General features: G+C 41.3%; 1 protein-coding gene across 1 annotated transcript; it reads right to left on the bottom strand.

Annotated features, from left to right (window-relative positions):
- Nucleotides 1-4: 4 nt before the first annotated feature.
- On the bottom strand, nucleotides 5-27,989 carry LOC113017236 (serine/threonine-protein phosphatase PP1-beta catalytic subunit). Its single transcript, XM_026160397.1, has 8 exons — nucleotides 27,867-27,989; nucleotides 10,369-10,500; nucleotides 9,986-10,216; nucleotides 8,817-8,921; nucleotides 7,853-7,924; nucleotides 5,833-5,984; nucleotides 5,470-5,604; nucleotides 5-560 (listed from the first exon to the last, which is right to left on the bottom strand). The coding sequence occupies exons 1-8, from the start codon at nucleotides 27,916-27,918 to the stop codon at nucleotides 456-458; spliced, it is 984 nt and encodes a 327-aa protein (XP_026016182.1). The 5' UTR covers nucleotides 27,919-27,989; the 3' UTR covers nucleotides 5-455.

Here is a 27,989-nt window from a genome sequence, read left to right as displayed (position 1 = left end):
TGCAAACATTTCTTCCCTGTATTATTTATTGAAAACCCAGCAGTTGCCATTAATACCTGTTGTGTCTGTACAGGCAGGGGGGGTAAGGAGATGTGGTAAACTAAATTAGCAGTCATTCTGTTCTCAAAAAAAGGAGAAGAAAAACGACACGGACAAAACAAAAACAAAAAAAGCACTCCGATATGCTGCAGAATGACCCCTTGTATTGTTTTCTCATTTCTCTTAACACTTTGTTTTAAAAATGTTACACAGATGCAGGGGGGCTGGGGGGGTGCACGGAGGAAGAAGGGTGACAGCAGTTCAGGGGATGAAAAATAAGGATGCAAATGAAAGTCTGATTTGGGTGTGTCTTTTAAAAGAGTTGCACTGATCCGCTCCTCTTCTGCCAAGTGTTGCCTTTACTTATTCTGTGTGGTGAAACACGAAACGGTGGTTGACGTCTCCGTGCCTCTGCTTCATCGTTTCTTTGGAGGTTGGGCTGTGCGGGGAGGAGTGACGGGTCGACCGGAGTTCATCCCTCCATACTGGTACTTGGCCTTCTTCTCAGACGGCTTCAGGATCTACAACACGCAAACAGAGCAGCGTTAGCTTCAACTTTCCTGCAGTGAGGTGATGGCGCTAACCACGACACTATAGGATTTTTAGATTGTCCCAGATGAACGATGATCAACGTGAAAAACGATTTTTTCAAGATGAAAAACATGAAAAAGTCAACATTTGTATGAACATCTTTATGGTTCAACACAGCCTGAAGCTTCTTGTAATTTCTTTAGTTTTCAGGAAAACTTCTCCAGGCTCCTTTAAGGACATCCTGCCACGTGTTTTAAGATAAGATAAGATAAGATAGAACTTTATTAATCCCCCGGGTGGGTTCCTCTGGGAAATTCTGGGGAATGGGGGGAGGGGGGAGACATCCTTCAGAGCCGGGGTGGTTTTATGTTGTTTTGTCAAGTTGGGGGATCCGGGAACCATTCTACTCTCTGTTTTAGTCGCTTGCTTGTCATTTTTTTTTGTACTCTGTTTTCAGCTGCACCTGTTTTCTTACATTTCCAGTGTGGGACTATGGGTAGTCGCTTGAACTTTGTAAGCTGGAATGTCAAAGGTTTAAACCACCCTGTTAAAAGAAGGAAGGTGCTCTCACACATAAAGCAGTTTAAAGCAGCTGTTGTCTTTCTTCAAGAAACACATCTCCGTGATTCGGATAACTCTCGTCTTATGTCCCGATGGGCAGGGCAGCACTTTCATTCCACCTTTCAGGCTAAGGCCAGAGGCGTTTCTATTCTAATTGACCAAAATATTCCTTTTGAGGAACATAATGTAATTTCTGATACGAGTGGCCGGTACGTTTTTGTTTCGGGTAAACTCTGTAATACGAAAGTTGTGTTGGCCAACATATATGCCCCTGATATTGATAATGTAGCTTTCTTCCAGCGTGCTTTCTCGTTGTTGCCTGATCTGAGCTCATATTCTCTTCTACTTGGTGGTGACCTCAACTGTTGGCTGGACCCTGTGTTAGACCGATCCTCCCCGAATCCCTGTTGTGCTATCAATGAGTTTCCCAGACATCCCTCAATCCAGACGACACTGGCGTTTTAATTCGACTCTCCTGGCAGATGTAAACTTCCTGGAATTCATGAAAGAACAAATAAACTTGTTTCTTAAAACGAATACCGTAGGAGAAACTTCTAGCTTAATAATTTGGGATACGCTAAAAGCCTTTCTTAGGGGACAGGTTATTTCCTATACTGCTAATATGAAGAAGAAGGCCTGTATAGAACGACTCGATTTAGTCAACCGAATCAAAGAAATAGATCTGCTCTATGCTAAGGTAAAAAGCCCAGACCTATACAATAAGCGCGTGGAGCTTCAGACTAAATTTGAGCTCCTCTCAACGCACTCAATTGAACGTCAGCTCCTGAAGAGTAAGAGTTTGTTTTATATTCATAGCGATAAATCGGGTAAGATGCTTGCCAGCCAGTTAAGGGGCTTCCAGGCAAAACAACATATCACGAAGATTAGAATGGCTAATGGTAATATCACTTCGGACCCTTCCAAAATTAATGATACGTTTAGGGCTTTTTACTCCCAACTTTACACCTCCGAATTCCCGCAGGAAAACACTTTAATGGATAACTTTCTAAAGACTTTGAATGTACCTATGCTTTCCTCTGATAGTAAAAACAGATTGGATGAACCCATCACGCCAGAGGAGCTGAGCGCAGCCATCTCCTCATTGCAGCCTGGGAAATCCCCTGGCCCTGACGGCTTTCCTGTAGAATTTTTCAAAGCATTCTCACCCTTGCTTTTACCTCAACTACATTTAACCCTTTCCGACTCATGGAAGTGTGGTAGACTTCCGCCATCCTTTTACGAGGCAAGTATTGCTCTTGTCCCAAAGAAAGGTAAGGATCCTGTGGAATGCTCATCCTTTAGGCCAATCTCTCTATTAAATGTTGATACTAAAATTTTGGCCAAGGTTTTGGCGCGTAGGCTGGAAAATATTTTGCCCTCAGTTATATCCGAAGATCAAACAGGCTTCATTAAGAATTGTTACTCTTATTCCAATATCCGCCGACTATTGGATGTATTATACACCCCTTCCAGTCAGGGTCCTGAGTGCATTCTCTCCCTAGATGCGGAGAAGGCATTTGATCGGGTAGAGTGGAAATATTTATTCACGATCCTAGATAAATTCAATTTTGGATCGAAATTTATTTCATGGATAAGGTTATTATATATGTGCCCTAACGCTTCAGTTTTTACTAATTCCATACAGTCGCGGCCTTTCAACCTCCAACGAGGAACCCGTCAGGGATGCCCCTTAAGTCCTCTTCTTTTCAATCTGGCTATAGAACCACTCGCCATTGCACTCCGCAGCTGTGGGGAGATCAATGGGATCCGGAGGAAAGGTGCTGAACATAAAGTATCCTTGTATGCCGATGATCTTTTAATTTTTATTTCAAACCCCAAAATATCTATACCTGCAATGTTATCCATACTTCGCCAATTTGGCCAGTTTTCAGGATACAAGCTCAACCTATGCAAAAGTGAGTTGTTTCCTGTGGATGGAGGGGCACCAGTGTTTGACTATACTACCCTCCCCTTTAGAATAGCAGGGAATCAATTTACATATCTAGGTGTAATTATTACAAGGACACATAAGTGTCTCTTCAAAGCGAACTTCCTTCCTCTGTTAAATAATGCAAAAAAACATCTGGCACAGTGGTCCCCTCTCTCCACCTCTTCGGTGGGAAGAATCAACTCAATCAAAATGAATATACTTCCTAAATTTTTGTATCTCTTCCAATTGTTACCAGTATTTATCCCCAAATCCTTCTTTGATTCCTTGGACTCAATTATCTCATCTTATATATGGAGGGGTAAACGCCCTCGATTGAACAAGGCTCAACTCCAAAAACCCAAGAGTCGTGGAGGCCTGGCACTGCCTAACTTTCGATATTACTATTGGTCAGCAAACATGCGCTACATTATATCTTGGCTTTACTTCCACAACAAGGGTAATTGCCCATCCTGGGTGCTCATGGAGTTGAACTCGCCCACAGGCTCTTCTGTCCTGGCCCTGATTGGATCTTCACTCCCCCTTCCCCCAAACAAGACAATCGATAACCCAGTTGTCTGGCACACGGTGAGGGTGTGGGCTCAGATGAGGAAGCATTTTGGATTAACAGGTTTCTCCCTTCTAAGTCCAATTTTTTCTAACCCCCTTTTTCAGCCATCACTATCTGATCCTATATTTCGAGATTGGCATGATAGGGGCATTACATGTTTCAATGATCTATTTTTTGACAATACTTTTGCATCTTTTGCCCAGCTTTCTGAAAAATTTAATCTCCCACGTACACATTTTTTCAGATATTTGCAGACCAGACATTTCCTCCAATCTCAGATTCCAAACTTTCCGGTAGCACCAGCTGCAAGCCCAGGGGATATGCTCCTCACCCTAATCCCAACACGTAAAGGGTTTATCTCTCTTATTTATGACAGGCTGGTGAGCATGAACGGTTCTTCGATAGATCGGATTAAAACGGCCTGGGAACAAGATTTAAATCAGTCCCTGTCTATGGATACATGGGACTTAATACTCAAATTAGTTAATTCCACGTCCCTATGTGCCCGCCACTGTCTTTTACAATTTAAGGTTGTGCATAGGTTCCATCTCTCCAAAGTCAAACTATCCCGTATGTATCCGAACGTTGACCCCACCTGTGATAAGTGTGGGAGTGCGGAGGCTTCCCTTATTCATATGTTCTGGAAGTGCCCTAGCCTCGAAGGATTCTGGAGAGATATATTTCAGACCTTATCCCTACTTGTTGGACACCATATGGATCCTGATCCTTTAGTTGCGCTTTTTGGCACCACTGGAGAGGCTGATGCACGGTTGACCTCGTCACAGCGTTGCATGCTCTCCTTCGCCTCCCTTGTAGCTAGACATACAATCCCCCTAAGATGGAGGGGTGCCCCTTTGCCCACCCAGGCTCAGTGGCTGAGGGACCTTATGTACTATCTGAGCCTTGAAAAGATCCGGTATGCGATTAGCAACAACAGCGGTAAGTTTTACAAGGTGTGGGGGCAATTCCTGAAATACTTTTCCAGCCTCCAGGCTACAAACCCGACTTCCAGCATTGCTCAGTAAATCCTCCCCCCTTCTTCTTCTTTTTATTTATTTACTTATTTATTTATTTATTTATTGTTAGTCGTTTGTGTGTTTTTCTTATTTTGTTCTTGATTTATCTGCGATGTTGTTTTTATTTGTTTGCTTCTTTTTTCTTGCTTTGTTTGTTTGGTTTTTTCCTTCCTGGTCTGAGGGATAGGGGTTCTAAGTGTTGTGGGTAGGGGATAAACTGCTGGAAGCAATTATAAGACATGTGAGTGTGTCATTAATCTGTATTCTGATATTTCAGTTTTAACAGTCGCTGTGAAACTTGCTTGTTTGGTGTTTGTCAATTCTGCGTGTATTTGCTTTTCTTTGTTGCTTCAACTCAATAAAAATATCTTTGAGAAAAAAAAACTAACAGGAAAGCCTGACTTCTTAGAAACAAAATATACAGAAATGAGTGTTGACTCCACACTTTTGCACAGCTATGTATATTGCAATTATATTCCAGTTAGCTCCTCGGTAGGTTGCTGGAGTTTGGGGGATTCTGTGGATGTGTTTAATTCTGCAGATAATGTCATTTATTCAGTCATACGGTGCAAAGCAGGAAACATCAATAAAATTGCTTTGAATCATTTAGCACCATAGTGTGATCTCAACTTTTGTCTCTGCTCACTGGCTGTGTTTAACCATCACTTCTAATATAATTATTGATTACTCATTAAACAGGGATGAAAAGCACAGGATGGATGGATGAGAAGACATTATGATTTTTACTGTGCTTCCTAACGGGGCTTCTCAGATGTAACCACAGATTATATCCATGTTTGGCATTCAGTATTATGTCATCATACCTGAAAGGAGCACATCAGGGTTTCATCCACGCTCATCATGCCACCAGCGTTGTCGAACTCTCCACAGTAGTTGGGAGCTGAGAAGAGCGTCACAAGCTGCCGCTTGGCAAAGAACTCATAACCATCTTCTACCACCTGGGGGTGCCAGACACACAGATACCTGAAGGTGAACAACTGGCACTGCCCTCATACAAACACTCATCATAATCATGATCAGATTTAAAGTACTGTAGTACTTTATGCAGATATTGAAAGCTGAGGCACATGTTGCTAATGGATATGCATTTCCAGAAGTTTCTTGGATAGAGCGTTTGTTTTCTGTGCGGTTTAATGATTTTTATACCAAGTCGATGTGCATGTTACCTGGTGGGCTCTACAGATGAGATCCAGATCATGGCGATTGAGGAACTTGCTGACCACATCAGCTCCAAAGGTAAAGGAGACGCCGCGGTCATTCTCTCCCCAGCCCTGGACGTCCTTGTCTGGGTCAGACCAGAGCAAGTCGCACAGCAGGCCTGGAGAGGATAATTCACAATGTGAAACATCTCAGCTGCCACACATTCATCTTCATTCTGAATCCAGCCTCTCTTAGACCACAGAAGTCAACTTTTTGTCACATTTATAGTCTGAATGTCTCATCCAGACACACAGAGTCACCCTTAAAGACCATAAGAGGATCTGAGAGACAGCCGCTGCCAGGGTCTGAACACTGGTTGCCTTAAAAGGACAAGAGGCAGCAGCTTTAATGAGGAGGGGGGCAAAGGCACAAAAAGAAGCTTTGCTTGCCTTGGCTCACCACCACCGAGACTCAGCCTCATGTGTTCTGAAAAACTCTGAACCCAAGTCTAGCTAAAGAGTTACTGAAACAAGAGCTGCAGCACAAAGAGCATGAGGTGATGATGATAGATGAATGCCAGCAGATCTGATCAGACCTGACATGAAGACCAGAGAATATTCAGACATTAACTGGATTACAGGGACCTTAATCAGTGCTGTGTTTATCAGCAGTGGCAGAATCTCTACTGAGAAATAAAGCAACAGAAAAGTGAGGGCTAAGAGCAAGCAGTCATATCCTGAGGGTTATTTATGAAGCTTGATGAAGGTCTGACCTTTAGGAAGACTGCTTCTTCAACAGGCTGTCACTGCACTTTGTGCAGAAATGCAGAAATAAATAAATAGTGTCCAGTGTAGGTGTTGGCGATTTCCTGCATTTAGCTGCATTTTTATGCAACAGTTGATACTTTTCTCTATTAATAGAGTGGAAATCCTTTTATTTAAGTGAATGAAAACAAAAACCCAAACAAGGCCAGAGCTGACATCTCAGTGTTTACTGGAAAACACTACCAAGTCTAAACATTTCCCTCATTCATTTTTCCTCCTGAAGCAACACAGCTTTTTGTGTTAATGGCTCCAAACATCCAGTGAGTCTGACATCAGCCTGCTTTCGTGTAAAAGTAGAATGGGAGGCAGCCTTCAGTTTTCAGGCCCCTCGTCTATGGAACCAGTTTGGATTTGGGAGACAGACACCATCTCTACTTTTAAGATTAGGCTTAAAACTTACGTTTTTGCTAAAGCATATAGTTAGGGCTGGATCAGGTGACCCTGAATCCTCCCTTAGTTACGCTGCAATAGGTGTAGGCTGCTGGGGGATTCCTATGATGCATTGAGTTTTTCCTTTTCAGTCACCTTTCTCACTCAACATGTGTTAATAGACCTCTCTGCATTGAATCATATCTGTCATTAACCTCTGTCTCTCTTCCACAGCATGTCTTTATCCCATCTTCCTTCTCTCACCCCAAGCGGTCGCAGCAAATGGCCCCGCCCCTCCCTGAGCCTGGTTCTGCCGGAGGTTTCTTCCTGTTAAAGGGGAGTTTTTCCTTGCTCATAGGGGGTCACATGATTGTTGGGTTTTTCTCTGTATGTATTATTGTAGGGTCTACCTTACAATATAAAGCGGCTTGAGGTGACTGTTTTTGTGATTTGGCGCTATATAAATAAAACTGAATTGAATTGAATCCTTGTTATTTTAAGTTACCTGTTTAAATGTGCGTGTCATACATCAGTTCAAACATATCAATCCCTGTAGCTGATGTGCATATAGACACACATGTTACTGAAACTCTTCTGCTCATGTTTAAATGTGTGATTTAAGTGATCATGTGCTTATGTAAATCCCAGATATACTTGTACCTTTAGACTGTTTAGTACGGGAGAAACAACAGTAAAAAGGCTCACATGCGGGTCAGTTTAAGTTGTGTATCCACTGCATGTACACCTGTCCATTTCACACTGGGTAAAAGTAATCATCAGAGGGTTATTAGTTCCTCTGACAAAAGAGAGAAGAAGAGAAAATGGCCTGCTGTGTGAGAGTGTGCTGACCTACCTGTATCTGGCACGTCTGTGGGTCTCATGATGCGCCTAATCTGCTCCATAGACTGCAGGTCAGGAGAGAGGCCTGTGGGCGACACAAACACCCTTGGGTAAATCTCTTCAATCTCTACTCCTGCGAGGATGGAGGTATTAACTCATATCAGCGCAGCCAAAACTTGTTTTGAACCATTTACTTCACATCCGATTAGTAAACCAGAAATACCAGAAGCTCACGAGAGCCGTGGACTTTATCTTTCATTTTGGGTAAGTGATGTGAGAAGAGCTCAGTGCTGACCCACAGTCTTCACAAAGCCCCAAGGACCAAATAAGAGTGTCACACTAAAGAGTTGTTACAATGATAAAACATGACAAAACATTATACAGAAGCCCGTCTATAAGGGCAGGCTTGTAAATGCCAAATGGGGAACAGATTGTGATGATCTAAATGTAAGAGGAAGTTTGTCCCCGCTGCATCATTTTGCCATGCACACAATGACCTACAAAAATAAGCTGTTCACAACTAGTTGGAGTATTTCTAATTGTACCAAGCAAGACTGGATTTTAGTTTTGTCTTATTTCAGTTGAAGGCATTTAAAGCCACCAGCTCTTAAAGCCAATTATGCAGGAATGCAGAGAATCTAGTTGTCTGTGTTTCCTTTGACTGAACAGAGCATAAACAAGCAATCAGCATAAGCCTTGTTCTGGCTTACCTGACCGAGTGGCAAACGATAAAACAAAATACAGCAAGTCCAAGTACTCAGCCCTGTGGGACCCTGCATGTAATGTTCATGGAGTAGGATTGTCCACAGTGACACTAATGCAAAGACTGAATATTTGAGGGTCTTTCCACATCTATATGCTCAACCTTCCACTACCCCCAAAAGCTGCCTGGTTCCTAACGGGGCTTTCTAAAGTATTTTTCAAAGTAGCAATAATCTGGAGACTAAACAGTAGTTACATTGTTTCAATATGAATACCTCCGTGACAGCAGAAGATCTTCTCATCCACGATGGCGGCGATGGGCAGGCAGTTGAAGCAGTCGGTGAAAGTTTTCCACAGTTTGATGTTAAATCTGCGTTTACCTGTAACATCAACACGACAGTGTCAGCACGACCATATAAGGCTGTTTCAAAGGTTTTCCAGCTCCGCCTCCAGTTTAATAGATTTAAGACAGTCCTCTTTACACTGGAAGACACAGACGATTTTTGATTTTTATTGGTTTACAAGTGCCCGTCAACCAAGAGCAGTGCTTGCAAGCCAGCAGATCTGCTTGCAGTAACAACATTTTTCCATCTCAATGCTGAAAAGCTTTCACAGACAAGTAGTCCCTTCTTTCCTTCATTTGGGTAAAAGGACTACTGTGCTTAAGGAAATCTGAGATTTGAATGTACACTTTACACAAAATTTGTAACAAAAAACTACCTTTGTGACTACTCATCAGGTGCTGCTGTTGGAATGAAAACACTGGCTATCGGAGGCTAATATGGAGGCAGCTTACTGACTTACTTAAAGTAATGATGAGAATTGAATGCCATTTTTTTAAACCTCCTTAAATCCCGCTGCGCTCTCCATCAAACTGAGTGAACTGGTTCGTCTGCCACTGTGCAGCATAACAAGTACTACCATCTCTAGCTGCCTTCCAACACCGTGACCAAGGGACTCCATCCGTGGGATGAGCGACTCACTGGAGAGACATCTGACTCTATTAAAACTGTCATCTGTCACAAAATACTCTGTTATTGTGGCATTTGCATGGAAACACTTTCCTTCATGAAAGCCTGCAAGACCAGTTCAAGTGGCAGGAAGTGGCCTCAGAACCCCTTTAAAGAATAAATAAATAAAAATAAAATAAAATGCAGTTAATAGGGGAATTAGTAGGAGCTCTATTTATGAGTTACTTTCACTCATTTAATTTTACATTTCTATTTTATAGTGAAACAATTCAAATATCTAGAAAAAAAAAGGGGGGGGGATAGGATTGGGAACATGAACCATCAAATTACCATTTTTGCCTGCCTGCTTCCTGATCACCACTTTTGTTTCACTCAAAAGTGTTTGTGTGTTAAATCATGCACAATGGAACGGCAGCCACCACAAAGAACTTAAGAGGAAATAAAAAGTGTAACTATGAGAGCAGGATGCTCACACTCGTCATAGAAGCCGTAGATACGGTTGATGGAGGCACACTCGTGGTTGCCCCTGAGCAGGAAGAAGTTCTCGGGGTATTTGATCTTGTATGCCAGCAGCAGGCAGATGGTCTCCAGAGACTGCTTCCCTCTGTCCACGTAGTCTCCTAGAAACAGGTAGTTAGCCTCCGGAGGAAAGCCGCCATACTCGAAGAGCCTCAGCAGGTCTGTGTACTGTCCGTGGATGTCACCTGGGGTTGGGAGCAGAGGGGAACACTTTGATCCAGAAGGCAAAGAGGAACGTTCTCCAGTAATAATAAGCATTGTTATATCTGTTTGTTTATTTGCAATAGGCATCACACTCTATACTATTTGTGCCTTTGCTGTTCTTGATAGTACTGACCACAGATTTTGAGAGGAGCCTCCAGCTCCAGAAGGATTGGCTGACTGAGGAAGATCTCCCGGGACTTGATGCAGAGGCCGCGGACCTCCGCCTCCGTCATCTGGACAATCTTCCCTGGACGACATCCTCGCACTGGGGAAGGGAGAGCAAAAGCTGGGTGAGCTTAAACTAAACTTCGACACCAAGCTTTCTGATGATGTGAAAGTCAGTTTTAAGGAGTAAGCTTTCCCAAGGAGACTGGACTCCCCTGATTTTTTCCTCAGGGTTATGATTGTCAAATAACTTTTTGAATTAACTTCAAACTAAATATGGGAGGACCGTGTTTAGTCAACAGGAGGACGACAGAAATAGCCTGTGTGGATATTGTTGATGTCAGTGTTTGTGGATACACTTCCTGTTGCGTAACAGAAAAGAGAAGGAAGGAGAAGGGGGAAGGGGGGCAGTCACAGTGGTCAAGTGACAAGAAGCCCTGAAAGTTCGTGAAATCGGCAGATGTACACATAACTATTATGAAAGCCAGCAGGTCAATATTACATACAGATGAAGTGAGGATGACTTGTTAATTAAATCAAATACAAATACATCATTTTTGAAAAAGCATTATTTTGGAACAATACACTGTTACACAATTATACACTTACTCTTACTATACCGTCTTAAGATTACAGGAATTAATGTACACACACGTAGATAAATTAAAGAGTAGAAATGCATTTCCACATTTTGCTGCCATCCTACATTCTCCTACAAAAAGATCAACAGCTACTACATAGACAAATTTATTCTTCTTGCTTAGCAACAATAAGGACCAGAGCTGAGCAAGACTGCTGCTGTCAGGTGACACCACGGCAACATGAAGGAAATCCAAGCCGGTGTAAAACACTAGTCCATGAGTGGATCCCAAGAATGTGGTCAGAAGGATGCAGCAATAACACAGCCAGAAAGGCTCGTTTTTCTAAGGAGGAAGTGGCTTGAAAGGGCTGAGTATCAAAGGTGTCGTGTGTGTGTCCTGCAGGTGAATCCCTTTGATCCTGAAGGAGAAGCAGCAGCAGCAGCAGCATGTGTGCACATGTGCTGCATGACCCTGCCATTTCTGCCTGGAGATCTTAGGCGTGGACTATAAACACTCTTGCACTGCAGCCAAATACATCCTGTGATCACACACGCCCCACTTGAAGGGCTATTTTTATGACTGCCCAAAAGGTGAACGTTTTTCTAGTAAACGAGCAAAAAGAAAAGCAATACCATGCAAAGACTGTACGTGGTTTAAATACTAAACACATTCTCTGCCACTGATCCTTCCATAAGCACACACACAAGCAAGATGTGTTTGTGTGTCTAGTGTTGAGTGATTTCACACCTCTGCCTTCCAGCTCGGTCAGGGAGGCCCGATATAGGATGGAGACACAAACACGAAACCAGAAGCACCTGCCCGAGAGGATAACCCTTCATCACAGGGTTAAGCTGAGGCGGAGCAGGAAACACACACGCTCGCACAGAAAGAGAGTGCGATCCAGTGACCTTGACTTCAGATTGTACCATTATAAGCTTGTGGGGAGGTATCCCAGCATCCTTTGGTCCATCACTTGTGCACTGCAGCTTCACCAGTCAAGAGAAGGAAAGAGCAGGATGTGGCACCCACATCTGATTACCGTGGCAACCCAGAAAGACCAATTTCCAGCGGGAGAGGTGTTGGCGAATGGAGCAGCAGCTGCATCTCACAGGGAAAAGGAGGCGATTCGCAGATTAAGTGTCACCTCCACCAGCCCACGCCCTGCATACTAACACTGCTGCATCCGACAGCCGTGACGGGGACCCAACAACAGGCCTGCCTGTATCCGCATAGTTTGTGATTCCGGTCAATTACTTAGCTCAAAATAATTTACTCATGAGGTTTACACACACACACACACACACACACACACACACACACACACACACACGGTTTAGAACATTTGAAAATATGTTAAAAGTCAGAATGTATCCTAAATGTTCAGCTCACACTCAGGCTCTAAAGTGAGTTACCAAGTACCAGTGATGCATGCAGATGTAATTTATTGCACGAAACACTCTGTCCAACCTATTGCTTAACACGTGTAACAGCCGTGGCAGCCACAGGTAGTGATGTGCGCCGTTCTTTTGCGTGAATATTCATGGGGAATATAAAGAGCAAACCACGTGAGAACATGACAGCTGACACATTGTGGAGATTCTTTAAAATCCGCACAGTTTGTAACTCAGTATCAAAGTTTGCCTTCTAAATGGCTTCTCCATAACCACCACACATTTCACTTGATTCTGCCCTCCATGATTAACTTGCACATCATTAGGGGCTTTGCATTTTTGCAGAAAAACCGTCAGATGTCAGTTATGTGTTTGCTGACATCACATGGTATGATGGGAAGCACGGGTAGTGTTTTGCAGCATTTGTTTTACCCATGCAAAGCATTTCAGCCTTTCACCAAATTCTACACTTACAGCGAAGAGAAATAGGTAACGAGCAGAGAGAGAAGATCTATGCCATAACAAAAGTAACCCAGTGAATGATCCTTCCCCCCCCCCTCTGGCAAGAAGACAAATAAGAAAATTTATAGTTAAAAGCTAAACCTATAACATTAAACTTGGGTGAACTCAGGGCATACAGAAAGAGGTGCTCAAATACATCAGGTAATCTTGAGTTTAGGCTTAAATTTTAGCTTTTTTTTTTTTTTTTTTTTTTAAATCTGCCTGAGAAAAATGCTACTTTACTACTCCTCATCTTTTCCCCTGAAAATTCAGTTGTTGTCAACCTGCTGGACACAGTCCTTCACAATGACATTAGAGCCAAATGAATACACAGTGTTAAGGAGTAGTGACATGGTCTCAAACAGCTGTTTGGTTTCACTCACACCACAGCCCATCCATAAACTGGCTTTTCGACATGTTCGTGCTCAGAGATGGTAAATGTCATGTTCAAGAAACCTCTAGTACATTTTCCTAATTTGGTCAGCTCAGGTCCATGTGCCTGAGCCACCACAGTGGAGTTTGGTCACACCCTCTTAAAACAGTATGCCAGAGGAGTTCATGCAATCAAGTGCCTGCTGTCAAAATCTATTCACCAATTTGCCTCTTCCTAGGGCTGCTCAATTAATCGAATTTTAATCACGATTACGATCTGGGCTTTCAACGATCATTAAAAATGACTGAGCCGATTATTAGCCCCTCCCTCATTTATCCGCGACACCTTAAAGGCCGGTCCGTGAAAATATTGTCGGGCATAAACCGTCCGTGGCGCAAAAAAGGTTGGAGACCGCTGATTAAGAGGACCCGAGGGAAGCTCAGAAAGCTAAGCAGAAGTTATTTGGAGAGTGACTGCCGTTGGTTGAAAAGAGTTAAAAAAAAACAAAAAAAAAAAACAAACTTCAGTGGTGTTGCACACTATTTTATATTATTTTTTAAAGTCATTGTTAACCCTTTAAAGCCGGTCAGAGCAGCACGCTCCGTTTTGCGTAACTATTTTTAAATCCCTGTAGAACCTGAACCGTGTAAGCTAGCGCAATAATTTGTTTTGCATATGAAACCGGAGGAGCTGTACTTACATCTGATGCCATCAGCTTGTCCTCGGTCACGGTTTCGTTCCACATATAGCTTTGCAAAAACTGCATAAAAAGCGCTTGCAGCAACAAAAACATAATATTCCAGAAACACGCTTTGCCGTTCCTATCAGCTGTTCGTAACACTTCCCACAGTGAAATGATGCACATGCTGTTTTCTTTGCAAATTTGCATCATAGGATTGTTTTTTGTTTTTCCTGCAGTATATAAAAATTGCTGTATCTCCAAAATAAAACTATGAAGACACTCAAAATAAATTTCCTGTGGTGGGAAACTATTTTTTGCAACTTTATTGTATTTAAAGTTTTGAGGGATAAACCTCTTAAACTTCTCCAAGTAGAAATATATGTAAACAAAACAAAAGCGATTTTCAATTTTTTTTGTAGTTTATTGCACTTTTTTGCAATTTATGTAATTACTATGCACTTAATGCATACATATTATTAAAATATGGGCTATAACAGTTGTATTGATGTATAGCAACTTGAAATGCTCCCACAAATGGCACTACAGCATGTAAAAAAAATAAAAATAAAAATAATATAAGCTCTGGTGGACTTGGTTCTATAGTAGGTCTTAAAGGGTTAAATAAATATCGTCAAATAATCGTGATTTCAATTTCAGTGAAAATAATCGTGATTATCATTTTTGCCATAATCGAGCAGCCCTACCTCTTCCTTCCCCTTCCTCCTTTAATCTCCATCTTTATTATCTTTATTTTTCAAGTTCCATTCCTGGCTGTGGCTGACTCTCTGGGTCACCCTCCTCCGCCTCAGCAGTGAACTGTGCTGACGTCAGAGGACAGCTCTGCCTCATACCCCTCCCTGAGTGCATACCAGACAGCTCACAGGCCTTTTTAAACCTTAACATCTCAGCCTACTGCAGCCTGAGAAACATGCAGCCAGGGAATCTACACGTACCACCAAAACCCAAAGAACCTTTCTAGTACCAAGTGTGGGGAACCAATTTTGGATGAAAAAGCGTCTGTGAAACTAAATGCATCAACACAGCTCACTAGAAAAGTTCAGTTCAGTTCATTTTTATTTCAAACATATACATTCGCCAACATTTCATAAAAATCTTTCCATGCAGTTGTAAAGGTAAATCATGATACACTAAGCTGAAGGAAAAAAATTAAAGTTTAGCTAATGTGACCCCCCCCCGAGCCATACTTCAACTCCAGTGGCTATACTAGAGACATTATTAGGATTGTGTTTATGCAAGCAGCAGAGCACAGACCCACAGTTAAACTTGTTAACACTGTGCAATGGTTTACCCAACCCGTAGTGAACATAACTGGAGACCAGTCACCTGAAACAGTATTGACATTTGCTTGTTTTTACCGTTTTAAATATGTTATCATTTTGATTTCTTCTAACTAGTAGAACCCTTTGCTTAAAAAAGTAATTAGTTTGAATGGTAGACATTTAAATGTTACTTATAAACTATAAAGTTGTAAAGCTCAGCAACATGGCAACAAGAGACCATAAAAAATATTTTAATGACTATAAATGAGTGAGTCTAAGAAAGTTTTTGTTAACTTGAAGGCGAACGACTGAATTGACTACCAGCGAGAGGTGAGGATGCTGGCGATTCACATATTGACAGTAGTAAATAGAGGACAGGGTTACCCAGGCAACCAGACCCTGGATGGACCACTTCAGCTTCAAAGAGATGTGTGATGAGCACATCACTCATTGTGTGGACATATCATTAGAAACAACCTAACGTTCTTTGGTTGTCATATTTCTAGGTACAAACTGGGAGGGGTTTTTTTTTGTTAAATAAAAACTCTTCCTGCCCAGCATTTTGTGACAGTGACTCATTAAATATTTGGGAGGATCTTAAGAAAAACCCAGCCATCTATTGAGCTGCGTAATAAACCACACCAGAGAGGTGTTGCCACATAAAGCAACAACGTGACAGGGTGTGTGAGTACACAGTCAAACCTTACATAGTAAGGCCAGGCTTGCCCGATCAGTTTTGCAAACATATCAAGGCCAGAGCTATCTGCAGAGTCAACAACTGTAATCTTTGTGGACTGTGTTGCCCAAAATTGATGGTAGTCTAATATTAACCACTGACAAAAGTGAACATCTTCATATCTGAGAAAAAAAAAAAAAAGAAATAGAAAAGCACTGTTTTTGAATCTATAAAGGAAAACGTGGTCGTTCTCTAAAGGAAGGGGTTTGGTTGAGAGTGATTTCCTCTGCTTCGCTGGTTGTAAATGACTTGCCAAGCGTCAAAGAGGTCAACTATTTTTCCATTCATTTAAGAGAGGGCTTACTTGAACAAAGAGCCAAAGAGAGCGAGTGAAAGATAAGTTAGTTACAGACAGATTCTCCTTCTGGAAGGCATTGCCATATATGGCCGCTGCTGTATGAAGGAAGTAGTCAGTCAGGACAGAGAGGGAGTGCTTGAAGGCTCTGCTGCATGTGATGGGAATAGAAACAGGCTAATGAAGCGCAGGCCAGAGCTCGCACTCAGGGCCACAACAATATAATGGCTGTCAGCTGCACTGGAAAAGCACTGCGTAGGATACATCAGCGAGAAACACGCGCAGATGTCAGCGCAAACCATAAGCGTGACTACTCCAAGTCAGCAAATTCTACTTATTTTTCCATGAGATCTACATTTGTAATCCTTAATGCAGGTTCAGTATAGTTCTATATATAGCCCAGTGTTATTATACGTGCTACTTGATTATTTTGTTTTTCCTGGGTCTGAAAGGATTGTTTGGAGTGGTCATGTTGTTTCACTGAATCAGTGTTTTTGAATCAGTGCTGAGTCACCGATTAGCTGACCAATGAATTCGTTTTAATTTTATTTTTTTTAAGTAACTTGTTCAATACTCCCTGTCAACTGAAACTGTTCCAAGTTCATCACAGCGGAGTTTCCCGAGAACAATCGGGCACAGGCATCAGTGAACTTGGCCTCAGTTTACCCGACGTTGCACTGAGCGTACAGTACCAGTTGTGACAATTCTCATCTCGACTCAAACAGTATCTTACAAATGGTGCACTTTGTAGTGAAATGTAAATATACTCAGTTATATAAATGTCTGTGAAAAAAAATGTCATCACAACATTGCTCCAGCAATGCCACATGTTTACGTTTCCTAGTACGTGCAACAATAGATAAGCCCAAGCATATCTGACAACAAGAGCCCTGTCTCGGCTTCCGGTGATGATGTAGTAGTGACAAAGGTAGCTATTTAAACAACCTCCAACAAAGCACATAACTTTGCAAAATATGCAAGACAATTGTTCCAGGTAAATGTGGAAACAATACACTTGTTTCACTACTTGAGACAAACACATGCTGTCAAATGCAGCCTGGCTATAAAGGAAAGATACCAGCAGCTGGAGATGTGTGACGCAAATGTAAACAATTGACTCTACAGAGGATTGCTGGAGCACTTTCATTCCATAAGACAGCAGCAACAAACAGTAGATGAACATCACTGATGTGGTTGCATGGTGGAAAATAGAGCCGTTTAGTTATTTTAGTTTTAAACTAAAACGTTAAGCAGTTATTTTATACTTCCAAGGGTAGGCCACCTGAGTTCTTACGTTGACTAGCTGTGTTACCACTATAATGCTACTGCTGCTGGCACCTGGTTTTCACACTTCAAATTAGGAAAGATGTCATGATGGTATGTTTTTTTTTTTTGTTTTAAATCACATTGTTTGTAAACATATCATCATAAAATATAAAGTCCATATTGCCCACAGCTACACAGCACTAAGGAACTTTTAACAGCACATTTGCAGTACCTGGACCTAGCATATTAGTCACAGCACATGCCACTAGTATTGCTGCTCTAATAAGACTCTGATGTCTTATTAGACATTTTCACACAACTCAACACAGGGAGCTCTTTTGAAGTTGCTCAAGTTTCTCTCCGAATGGTGTCTGGTTTCTAAGGGACTCTTAAGATTGCAGTGTTAGCGTGAGCCAATTTTTCCCCAATAGATCATGCACATGGGCCGAGGGGGTGAGCCGACAAAGCCAGCAGAAGCTATAAGACAGGTAGGCTTCACGATAGTAGTATAACATTTTTTTCCCCTCATATGTTTAGGTTCTGGGTCTTCTACACTGGTTAGTTTAATTATTATCTATATAATTATCATTATTAATATTATCATTATACCTATTGTTGCTGGTGTTTTTGGTTTTGTTAAGTCTGCAAAGGCAAAGAATGTTTGACTTTGTTGAACTTGCATTGTAGTAAGACCACTCAAAACATTGGATGGCCCTTTTGGAAGGTTTCTGTGCTGGAGCTGGCACATGACCATTTCAAACTCAATAGGTAGCATGCTGCAAGTACGCATCTCAATATCAACTTGAAAAACATAAACAAGCTTTTCAACTCGATGGTCTAACACCACAGTCCCACATTTAATTTCACCACCCTAGCTCTCTTGCAAGGTATCACCTGTCAAATAAAGGCACTAAAAAAATTACCCATGACACATCAGCATTATGGCTTAGAAAGGTAGTGCAAAGCTAAAACTGAAGGTGACTGCAAAGTCTATGTTTTGTAAGTATGCCCACATGTCACAATTCACACTGTCAGTTCATTAGTGCCACTTTCTGGCAACTTCAACTTTAACAGAATATCTCTCCTTTTCAAGAAAAGGATTCAAAAGTTCTACTGGGTAGACTCATGAATTTAAAGCAAGTATGACTGTGCATGTTTTTAGACACTGCAGCACCAAAAAAGATGCCGTGTCAGACCTTTTTTAGCCTTCCTCTTCCATTCACTCCAACTGGGCACAAGGCCAGCAGCTCTCAACTGCTCCTCCATCCCACTCTCTCCCACACGGGAGAGATGGAAAACAGTGACCCCTTAGTGAACGAGAAACACAAAGTAACTCTGGCAAGAGGAGCGGGAGCCACTCTTAACTCAGAAATCCAACTGCGATGGCATTTCTGGGCAAGCTTTAGATTTTCAGAGGACGTTTTGTTCGTCTCTAAGTGCCACAGTGAATGGCAGTCTTTGTGGGGCGAAAGAAAGGACGAAATTGAGAGGAGAGACTGGGGGAGATATAAAAGGAGACACAGCTATAGACAGAGAGAGTGGGAGAGATGGAGAGGAGTAGAGAAACGGGAGAAAAATGTAGGCTGACACTGAAGCTTGAGACCCTGCAAACGAGGGACTGAATAGAAGGGAGGGTTTATAGCTAGGCAGCTGAAAAGCCTGGGTGAGCTCTCTGTGCCATGTTTGGTGCCAGGGGGTGAACGCTCCCCGCCACACAGGCTCCACCATTGTTGTTTCCATAACAGAGTGCCACGCCAGCACCCTGAACACCACGCAACACAGCAGCAGTTGACTACATCTGACACAAACAAGCAGGGTGACAGCGAGGAAACAAATATGCATTATGAATAGCTGTAAAATAAAAATTGAATCCAGGAAAATAAAAATAAAAAAGTTACTTTAAATGGCTGTCAAAGTGCTTCAATTTCAGTTCAGACGGCGATGAACTTTCCTCACACAGACACCCAGATGCTAATTAAAATGATAAAACCTCCGAACTGGTCAAACCGATAGAAATTTTGAAAATAGGAACACAAGCAACTCCTTGTAAAAACAATTAAGAAACAAATAAATTCACGCTGCCTGAAAAACAAAGCTAAATACAGCAAAACACATCAGTCAGGATTTACACTGGCTCGAAAAATCCTAATGCCCAAGTTTGAGATAACAGGTCTCACGACGGTGGCTATCCGTTTTCGCTTCCTGATTCAGGCTCTTTCACACGTCATGACTCTTTTCAACATAAAATGATCCCTATGAGTGTCGTCTACACCAATCAGACATGGTATCAGAAGATGCAAAGCTGGTCGCAAAAATCTATAGAGAATACTTTAAAAAAAATAAAATAACAGTAAAATGCAACATTGTTGCAAATAAGAAAAGAGATCAATACCACTGAAACTTGTTATTTTTGGGATTTAGTTCACAGAGGAGTAACATAGAAGTACTCAACAGCCATGTGACATTTTGCATATAGTACAGGTATTTGCACAACAGAAAAGTATTTGTGCAAGGTGTAACAGCATGCCCGTCTTCATTACTCACTGTGTTTATCAGACACATCTTTACCCAAGTGGAAAGCAATAGTTAGGTTGCTGTTGGCATTTCCAGTATGTCTTTCAGAAGATGTCTGAGTTAATGTTGAATGACTCACATTAGCAACCACTGCGTTGCTTTGCTTGGCCATTGTTATGCTGCGATTCGTCACGTGTTTTCTGGAACTTGAATAAGTTATATATTGCTTTGTGGCAACTTTACAGCACTCGCTGAATTTGTTCTTCATCACTACTTGCTCTAAATCCAAAGCATTTTCAAATAGCAGATGATGATCCACTTCCAGGATGACTGCATTTGTTCTTTACAGTGCCAGACATTTGATTTTTGTATGGCTAGTCGGTTATCTATAGCATATTGCTGACGCCTATCCAGGAAACTTCACATTGCTCAGTGCAGGGAAAAGGTGTGACTGGCATATGCAAGCATCTCAGACAGTAATTTATTGAGTGTAATTGCAGAATAGCCATTTATCGGTTAACTCCAGTAGTCAGTGACTACTATGACTTATATCCAAAAAGTCTTCTTTAATATGACTTCTAAAGCTTTTTCTTTAAAAAAAAGAAAAAAAAAAAAAGAAAATAGCTTCAAGCTTCATACGATAGCCTTCATAAAGGCTATCGTATACTCATATTAAATGTCTAGAAAGTATATGGTATGTGGTATCATCACCACAGTAAAATATCTTACAGTTAGAGGCCATCTAAACAATATGCAATTAAAGATGCACTACACTCTTCTCACTGCGCATTTTACCCCCTTGGCTTATTTGTCATTGTGCTGTTGTCATCTTTGAAAACTGTAAGGACTAAATGGTGGCTCCTTGGTAAAGGAGTGACTCAAATTCAGGAAACATGGACATCTAAACACAAACACCTTTTAGGAGATTTTATGTTCCCAATTTGACAACAACTTGGCTGCTGTTTTTGCCCATAAACCAAGATGACCAAAAAGAAGAAGAAAATAAATAAAAATTCCATCCTACCTCCCCTCTCCCTTACTGGCTGATCCATGGGGCTGTGGCGTTGATTGTGCCACATAAAGCCTACGGGCCACCTGTGCTGGCAGCCCAGACAGAGGGCTTGTTGTCACTAAAGGCCAGCCAGTGTGGGCTTAACATGTGTATGCTGGAAAAGCTGGGGCCTGTAATCGCTGCTTTACTCGATTGCAGCACAGAGACACAGTACAGCAATGGTTATAAACTAATGAGGAGGAGAAAGAGGAGGAGGGGCAGGTGTAGAGAACTCAACAAACAAACAAGAAAACACAAGGCTTGGCCAGTAAACTGTGCACAGGAATGTAGGGAAGGAATACCGCAGCTTATATGAAGCATACTAGAGCAGGGCGATATGACCAAAAATATTTATCACGATATACTTTTGAAAATTTGCGATAACGATATAATTGACACTAGACAAAATACTTTACAACTCCACAACTTTATTAGCGCAAAATACAAAACATCAATGTAGTTTCACTTAAACAAGCAGCTGTTTTTTTATGTGCATTAAAGTTATATAAAAATTTAACAGTGCAAAGACAAATTCCTTGCTGACAGTTTAACCAAAAGGCATTTCCAGTGGAAATTGGCCGACAGATCCTCAGCATAACCGTGTATAATATCCACAAAACTTAAAAAGGATGAGTATGAAAACAAATGCACCACGCATGCGCGTTTTATCTATATTCTATCGCGATATTTCATTTTCTTATCGTTGCCCAACATTATACCGGTATTACCGTGAACAGTATGATATGGCCCAGCCCTAAAGCATACTACTGCTTGCTACTGTGTTAATGCAAATGTAAGATTTCTATAAACTCTAAACAATTCCGGGTCAATTCAGATGTGATCTAACTAACCACAGCGAGTTGCTGCGAAATCTGACACGAGCTGCTGTGGATCATACAAAAACAGTAGACGGCTGATTGATTTCAAACAGACCATGGTGTCATGCAATCCTGTGTAATGTGGCTGCATTGCTATTGATCTTTTCACCTCACAATAATACCGCATTACCACCCTTTGATTAGACACATAACTGTTTAAACCGTACTTCTTTTGTTTTTGTTTTTATTTTTATAACCAGGAACACAATACATTAGGCAGCTGTGGGTAACTTTGCAGTGTTAGTAATCAGCAGTGCTTTAAAAAAAAATAAAATATGCATGCAGGCTCTGATGCAACACAACAAGCTTGATCCTGCATGACCACACTGGTGTGGCTTAATACAAACATTCAAACTGGGATACCACCGTTCTTACATGCAAAACAATGACAGACAGGACTCTCGCGTCCTCAGGGAGGAGTGCAAAATATGACTGCATAACATTACCACTGTCAGACACACAGACCTCCAAATGGCATTTTAATACAGACAAATAGCTTTAGTAAGTAAGCTACACACCATTGTGCTGCTTACCTTTCTACTCTGACTCAGAAGACTGGTCACAGGTCAGTAAATCACAAGTCATTGTTGTACACAGTGACAAATGAAACCTGAGAGGCTAGAAACCTACATGCTTTGCCTGCTATGCCACTGAGGAGGCTTCAGTGATGTAAGTCATGCTGTCAGTTGATCAGGTTTAGTCTGTCAGCTAGAAACTCCTGTCAACCCCTCCACCAAACCACTCTTGAAGCACAGCTTCAGTGTGTGTCTGTCTTTAGACACACCAACACATTTGCAGATAAATTTGTGCATACCGAAAACCAACTAAAACGAAATAAATGACGAGCCTGAACACAGAACATAGGAGATAGAGACTCCTAGTTCAGAGTTTTCTTCTTCTTCCTTTTTTTTTCTCTTCAAGCTGATCGATGAGTTTGAGGACAACTATGCAGTTTGGGTTAAAACTTGACAAACTGGGAGTGATGCTGGTCTTAACTTTGTCACAAAACATGCATCATAGGTCCAACCCTAACAGGCATGTTATAGGACTCTCTAAGAAAACAATGACTGAGTAAGAGGCAGCAGGGGAAACCCCATTTATGGCGAGGAGCTGACTGATCAGTACTGAACGATTGACTAACACCTGATTGATAATATGACAATGTAATGCTGCATTTTACAGTAAAGCAGGCCTACCGATCACAACTGGATATCTAACTGCAGCACCGAACATTAGCTAGACGTAATAAATGGTTGTTCAGTCACGTGTGCGTTAATTCAAGTGGCACGCTGCAGTAATTTGATTTACAGCAGTCAGGATTTGATACTCAACAACATTTTGTGTTCCTCTACACAACCAGCAGGTCAGCTCGTAGAGGTTTAACTGCTGTATGGACGCCCCTCAAGTCCCCACCCAGTCTCTAACAGTGACCAAACATTTCGCCCTTGCGTGCGGGCATAGAAATCCTCCTGCCCCGGCTTAGACTTGCCATGTCATTTCCTGAGAAAAACATACTTGAAACACACCCTTAGAACGGATTAGGCAGACATGTATAGATTTTCCTGGTCTTCCTAACCGCTCAAATGTGCTTATCACCCATCATTTCCCTCAGATTACTACTATCAAGCTGAAAATGTGATGCTGATTACTTGCAAGGTTATTGGGTCTGCTTGTTTTTCAAAATGAACTGCCTGTGAAAGTGAACGGCACAGCTTAATGGGACGTCCTTCCACAATAACTGGCACACTTTGACATTTTAACAGCTGGCTGTGGAAAGGAACCCATCTATGACTGTAGTTTTAAGGGATTATGGCACAGAAAGTAAATATCTTTGATATCCTAAATTAGGGCTGTTCGATATAACGATATATATATATATGGACAACGATATAAAAACATTTATCGTTTCATTTTACGCTATCGTTTGTTTCGTGGTGTCCCAAAATAAACTGTTTACGGCAATATTTTTTCATCGTTTTGATGGTCACTGTAGTGGCTATATTAATTTCTTAAAGCTCTCTCTTTCTCTTATATTTAATATAACCACACTACGGATGGGCAAGCGACTGTTTATGCATTGTGGTTAGCAACAACGACGGTAACACCACCGCGTGTCCGCTTGTTTATGTACCACATAAACCTTTCACAATAAAGCTCAAGATCCTGTTGAGACTTTTCAAAATAAACTGAATCATGTGAAAGAGCAGATTATTTATGGATGAGAAGTAAAAAAAAAGGTGCTAAAAAATAAACCTTAGACTCAAACGTTAGAACAGGCTTTTCCCCGCAGCACGCCATGTAATAAATACTCACAAAGAAAACGGCGGCTGTTACAACTTATGTCTAAAAATGTATAGTTTCATGCATCTGTTGAAACACTCGACTCCAGCTACATGACGCGCAGCTGGAAACGCTTCCCGCAAGTCGAGCTGCCCGAGATTCACATAATTTACAGAAAATGTTACATTTTTGTGATTTATATTGTTATCGACGATAGAATTCTTATATCGGGATATGAGATTTTGGTCATATCGCACAGCCCTATCCTAAATACATGAAAAGGGAAAACAAATACAGGGTACTGAGATATTTGATTAAAAAAATACAAGCATTTTATTGCCACTGCATGTGGAAAAATATTATAACATCTCTCTTGAATGAAAGAGTTGGATTCCACACATGTCCAAGAAATGAAAAAGCAATATGTAATATTATGAAAAGGAAAATTAGAAGATTTTTCAAGAGTTAGAACAGCAACAAATTCCACCTTATTGCCATTTTCCCCTCTCCCCTGTATGTTTGTGTCACCCAGAGGGTAGGTTAATTTCTACCAGGGACAGCTGTGGCTGTTGACATTTAATAGGAGATCAGCGAACTCTCCATATGTGCGTCTGTGTGCATGAGTATGTGGCTCTCTGCCTGCCACCAGCCCTCACAGAAAAAGTGAACCATCACACTTTTAAAGTGCTTAAGGAAATCCCTTCCTATACTGACAAAAAGATCTAATTTTATTCACACAGGAAAGAAAAAGAAGAAACGGCTCCCTGGCGTGGAGGTGATTCTAAGCTTCTTCGTGTGAATATCGGGAGGAAACAAAACAAAAAAAAAGACCCACAGACGGGTAACTTGCTAAATTTTGAAAGGAAAGCGGCCTGTAGATATAACCTGGGTAAGTAAACTAAAGATGATGATTATCAAGGGTTGTGTGAGTTTGTGAAAAGTGAATGCTCGCATGAATCTGAATACACATTTTCTTCTTCTTTGATGGTGCTTAACCATTACTTAACCAAGTGTTTGGTCATTTTTATGAAAGCCAATTACGTAAAATTCACTTGATGTGTAAAGGTTTTCTTTACAATCCATAACAGAAAATCCAATACCTTTTACAGTTTTCCCCCACACAACTAAACTGGATTTACAGTGAGAGCAGGTTGATGCATATGATTATGTCTACAAATCTAAATAATAGGAATACACAATGTTTGTGACCATTATTCATATTCAGCTGTCTACCCAGTTAGGACATCATACAGCAGACAATTCGACTATCCAGATCAACAGGAAGCGACAGTATTCCTTGTCCTGCTCTGCGGTGTTCAGCATAGCGGCACATAAACCACACCTCCACCTGCCACAGATTCTAGAGAAGCTCACAGAGGACTTCCAGAATAGACGAAGACTACTGTTGCTAGATGCAGTCCACGGTGGTGGTGTTGAGTCTGTCCAATCGCAGGACGAAAGACTCTCTGGGGAAGCAGCTCAGTGACATTGAGGGTTGCTGCAAACTGCTTAGCAGCAACTGCAGTCTCAGAATTATAGCAACTGGATTGGCCATGAATAAGAAAATAAACACTGGCTTTGAAATTTGAAAAAAAAAAAAAAAAAGATGCTAAAAGGAGTCCCAAATTATTCTTGGACAAAAGTAACCTACTCCATTTTGGAGTAAACAAGTAATTTAAATGCAGGAACATTGGATTTACTTGCAGCCCTGTTTTAATAAGATTCAAAACCTTTTGTTTAAAAAAAAAAAAAAAAAAAAGCCCACAGAAACAATGTCGGATAATCTCATTACAAAAACATTATCACACCATCCAAACTGAAATAAGTATGCTCAACAAAATCTGGACATTGCAGCGATACTAGGAGACATTTCAAATGTACCCAGTCCGTCTATTACTAATCACCGAGTATTTGTGACCCATCACCCGAAAACTGTTTTTGTATACATCCAGTTTTGGTTATGAGTCAGAACGAAAAGCCTTCAGTTATGATGCCCCTCTGATACTATGCTCATCCCAACAAAAAGGCCAGACATTTTCAAATGGTTGTTGATGAAAAGTGAATGAAAGGAGATTGATAGTTGGATACATTGAGGGCTCACATCTGGAAGCTTTTAGGACCAGATCCCTCCAAATTCCTGCAATGAGGTTAACTGCTAAACACGAAGCGAGTATACTATAGTCAGTTCTTGTAGGCACAGTACTGTGTTACTCTACATATCACGCACAAAGAGAAAACAAGCACCATTATGTCACTGCTCCCGTCAGTCCAGATGATTAAGTTATACTGACATGCACTGTACATCTACACTGGGTTCAATCATTAGCAGAAGTTGCTGTGCATGAGATGATCTGGCATGAATGCTTGTTCACCACTGACTCAGAGAGATATAATCTCCCTGTTTATAATCTATTTTCAAGAAATTCTCATCGACATCAACTCGTCTGTCTGTCAGAATCCCTCATTTAGCACTAAGAAATCATCCCCTGCTGCTAGCCAACACATAACAATGGAGTAGAGGCAAAAACACTTTTACACAACAGCTCAGCAGAAAAGTCCACATGCATATGAGCTACGACAGAATACAGAATTAACAAGTGTCTCTCTGGATAAAGTTGAGCCACAGCTAGTATTGAAAAGATTCCTATTCAATGTAGTACTGTTGACAAAATGTGTGTTCTTTATGATCAAAAGGCCAGCTGAACAAACTATATGCACCGGTTCATGGATAAGAAAACACACGGAGTAGTAGAGCTAAAAGTTTGGTTTAGGTTTTGAACTCCTACAAGTATGTTTTAATGGGAATACTACCGAAGCCTGTGGCTTGTGTAAACATCGCCACTTAGCAATATGCGCCAGAAAACAACAGAGCTGCAGTCTTCAGCTCAGAAACCCTTAAGCCAAATCCCATTTTAAAAAATTTGAATTTTTCTTAGAATTAAAGACAAACCCAATTTTTAGAAATCAGAAGCAAGATTTTGCTTCCTCGTAGATCGGGCAACTGTTGGGACACTTTCGGCTACACTCAATCATCAATCTAAACTTTATTTTTAAAGAAATGTCAACTTTTGCTGAGCATTTGCCCCTGAAGCTATCGCCCTCCACCGTGTATTTTGAACAGAGCTTTTGTAAAGGAGCAGAGACTATAATAGGTTAAAAGACAGTAGAAGCAACTTGTCAAGTATTTCATTTGGTGCATTCCAAAGTGATAACACAAATGCTGTGACGTGAGTAAGACAGCACTTAATTACTATACTATTAGCTAGTTAGTCTAAGATGGATAGTAAGATAGGTCTGACATTATCTTCCATCGAAGCACAAACAGCCCACTAGCAAGAACTTTCTTACCACTTAATCACCAAAACCCTCAAAATGCAGTTTACAAAAAAGCTCGAACATAGTTGCATCCAAGTGAATTACAAATTAATCTAAAAAGATCCGTGAAAGAAAGACTGTTGCTGACTAAAAAGGTGTGCCTGTTGTTAACGACAGTGAGGACCAGTCCTGCTCACTCCAGAACCGGGCAACGCTAACACGTAAAGCGGGCCTTTATTGTCAAAAATAAAACCTAAATAAGTATTAGGGGCTAACACTGGGCAAAACAAGAATACACAAATAAAACTTGGTTGTGAACTCACCCTCTAAAAGCCTGGAAATCAGCGAGTCGACGTCCAACTCCCCCTCCGCCATTTCTGTAACGAACAGCTCTGCCCGCCGCAGTCTGAAGCAGGCAGGGCAGACACCGCCTCACCGCACAGAAA

This window comes from Astatotilapia calliptera, chromosome 3, assembly GCF_900246225.1.
Source record: "Astatotilapia calliptera chromosome 3, fAstCal1.2, whole genome shotgun sequence".
NCBI classification, from domain to species: domain Eukaryota; kingdom Metazoa; phylum Chordata; class Actinopteri; order Cichliformes; family Cichlidae; genus Astatotilapia; species Astatotilapia calliptera.
This window is presented reverse-complemented; position numbering and strand designations above follow the sequence as displayed.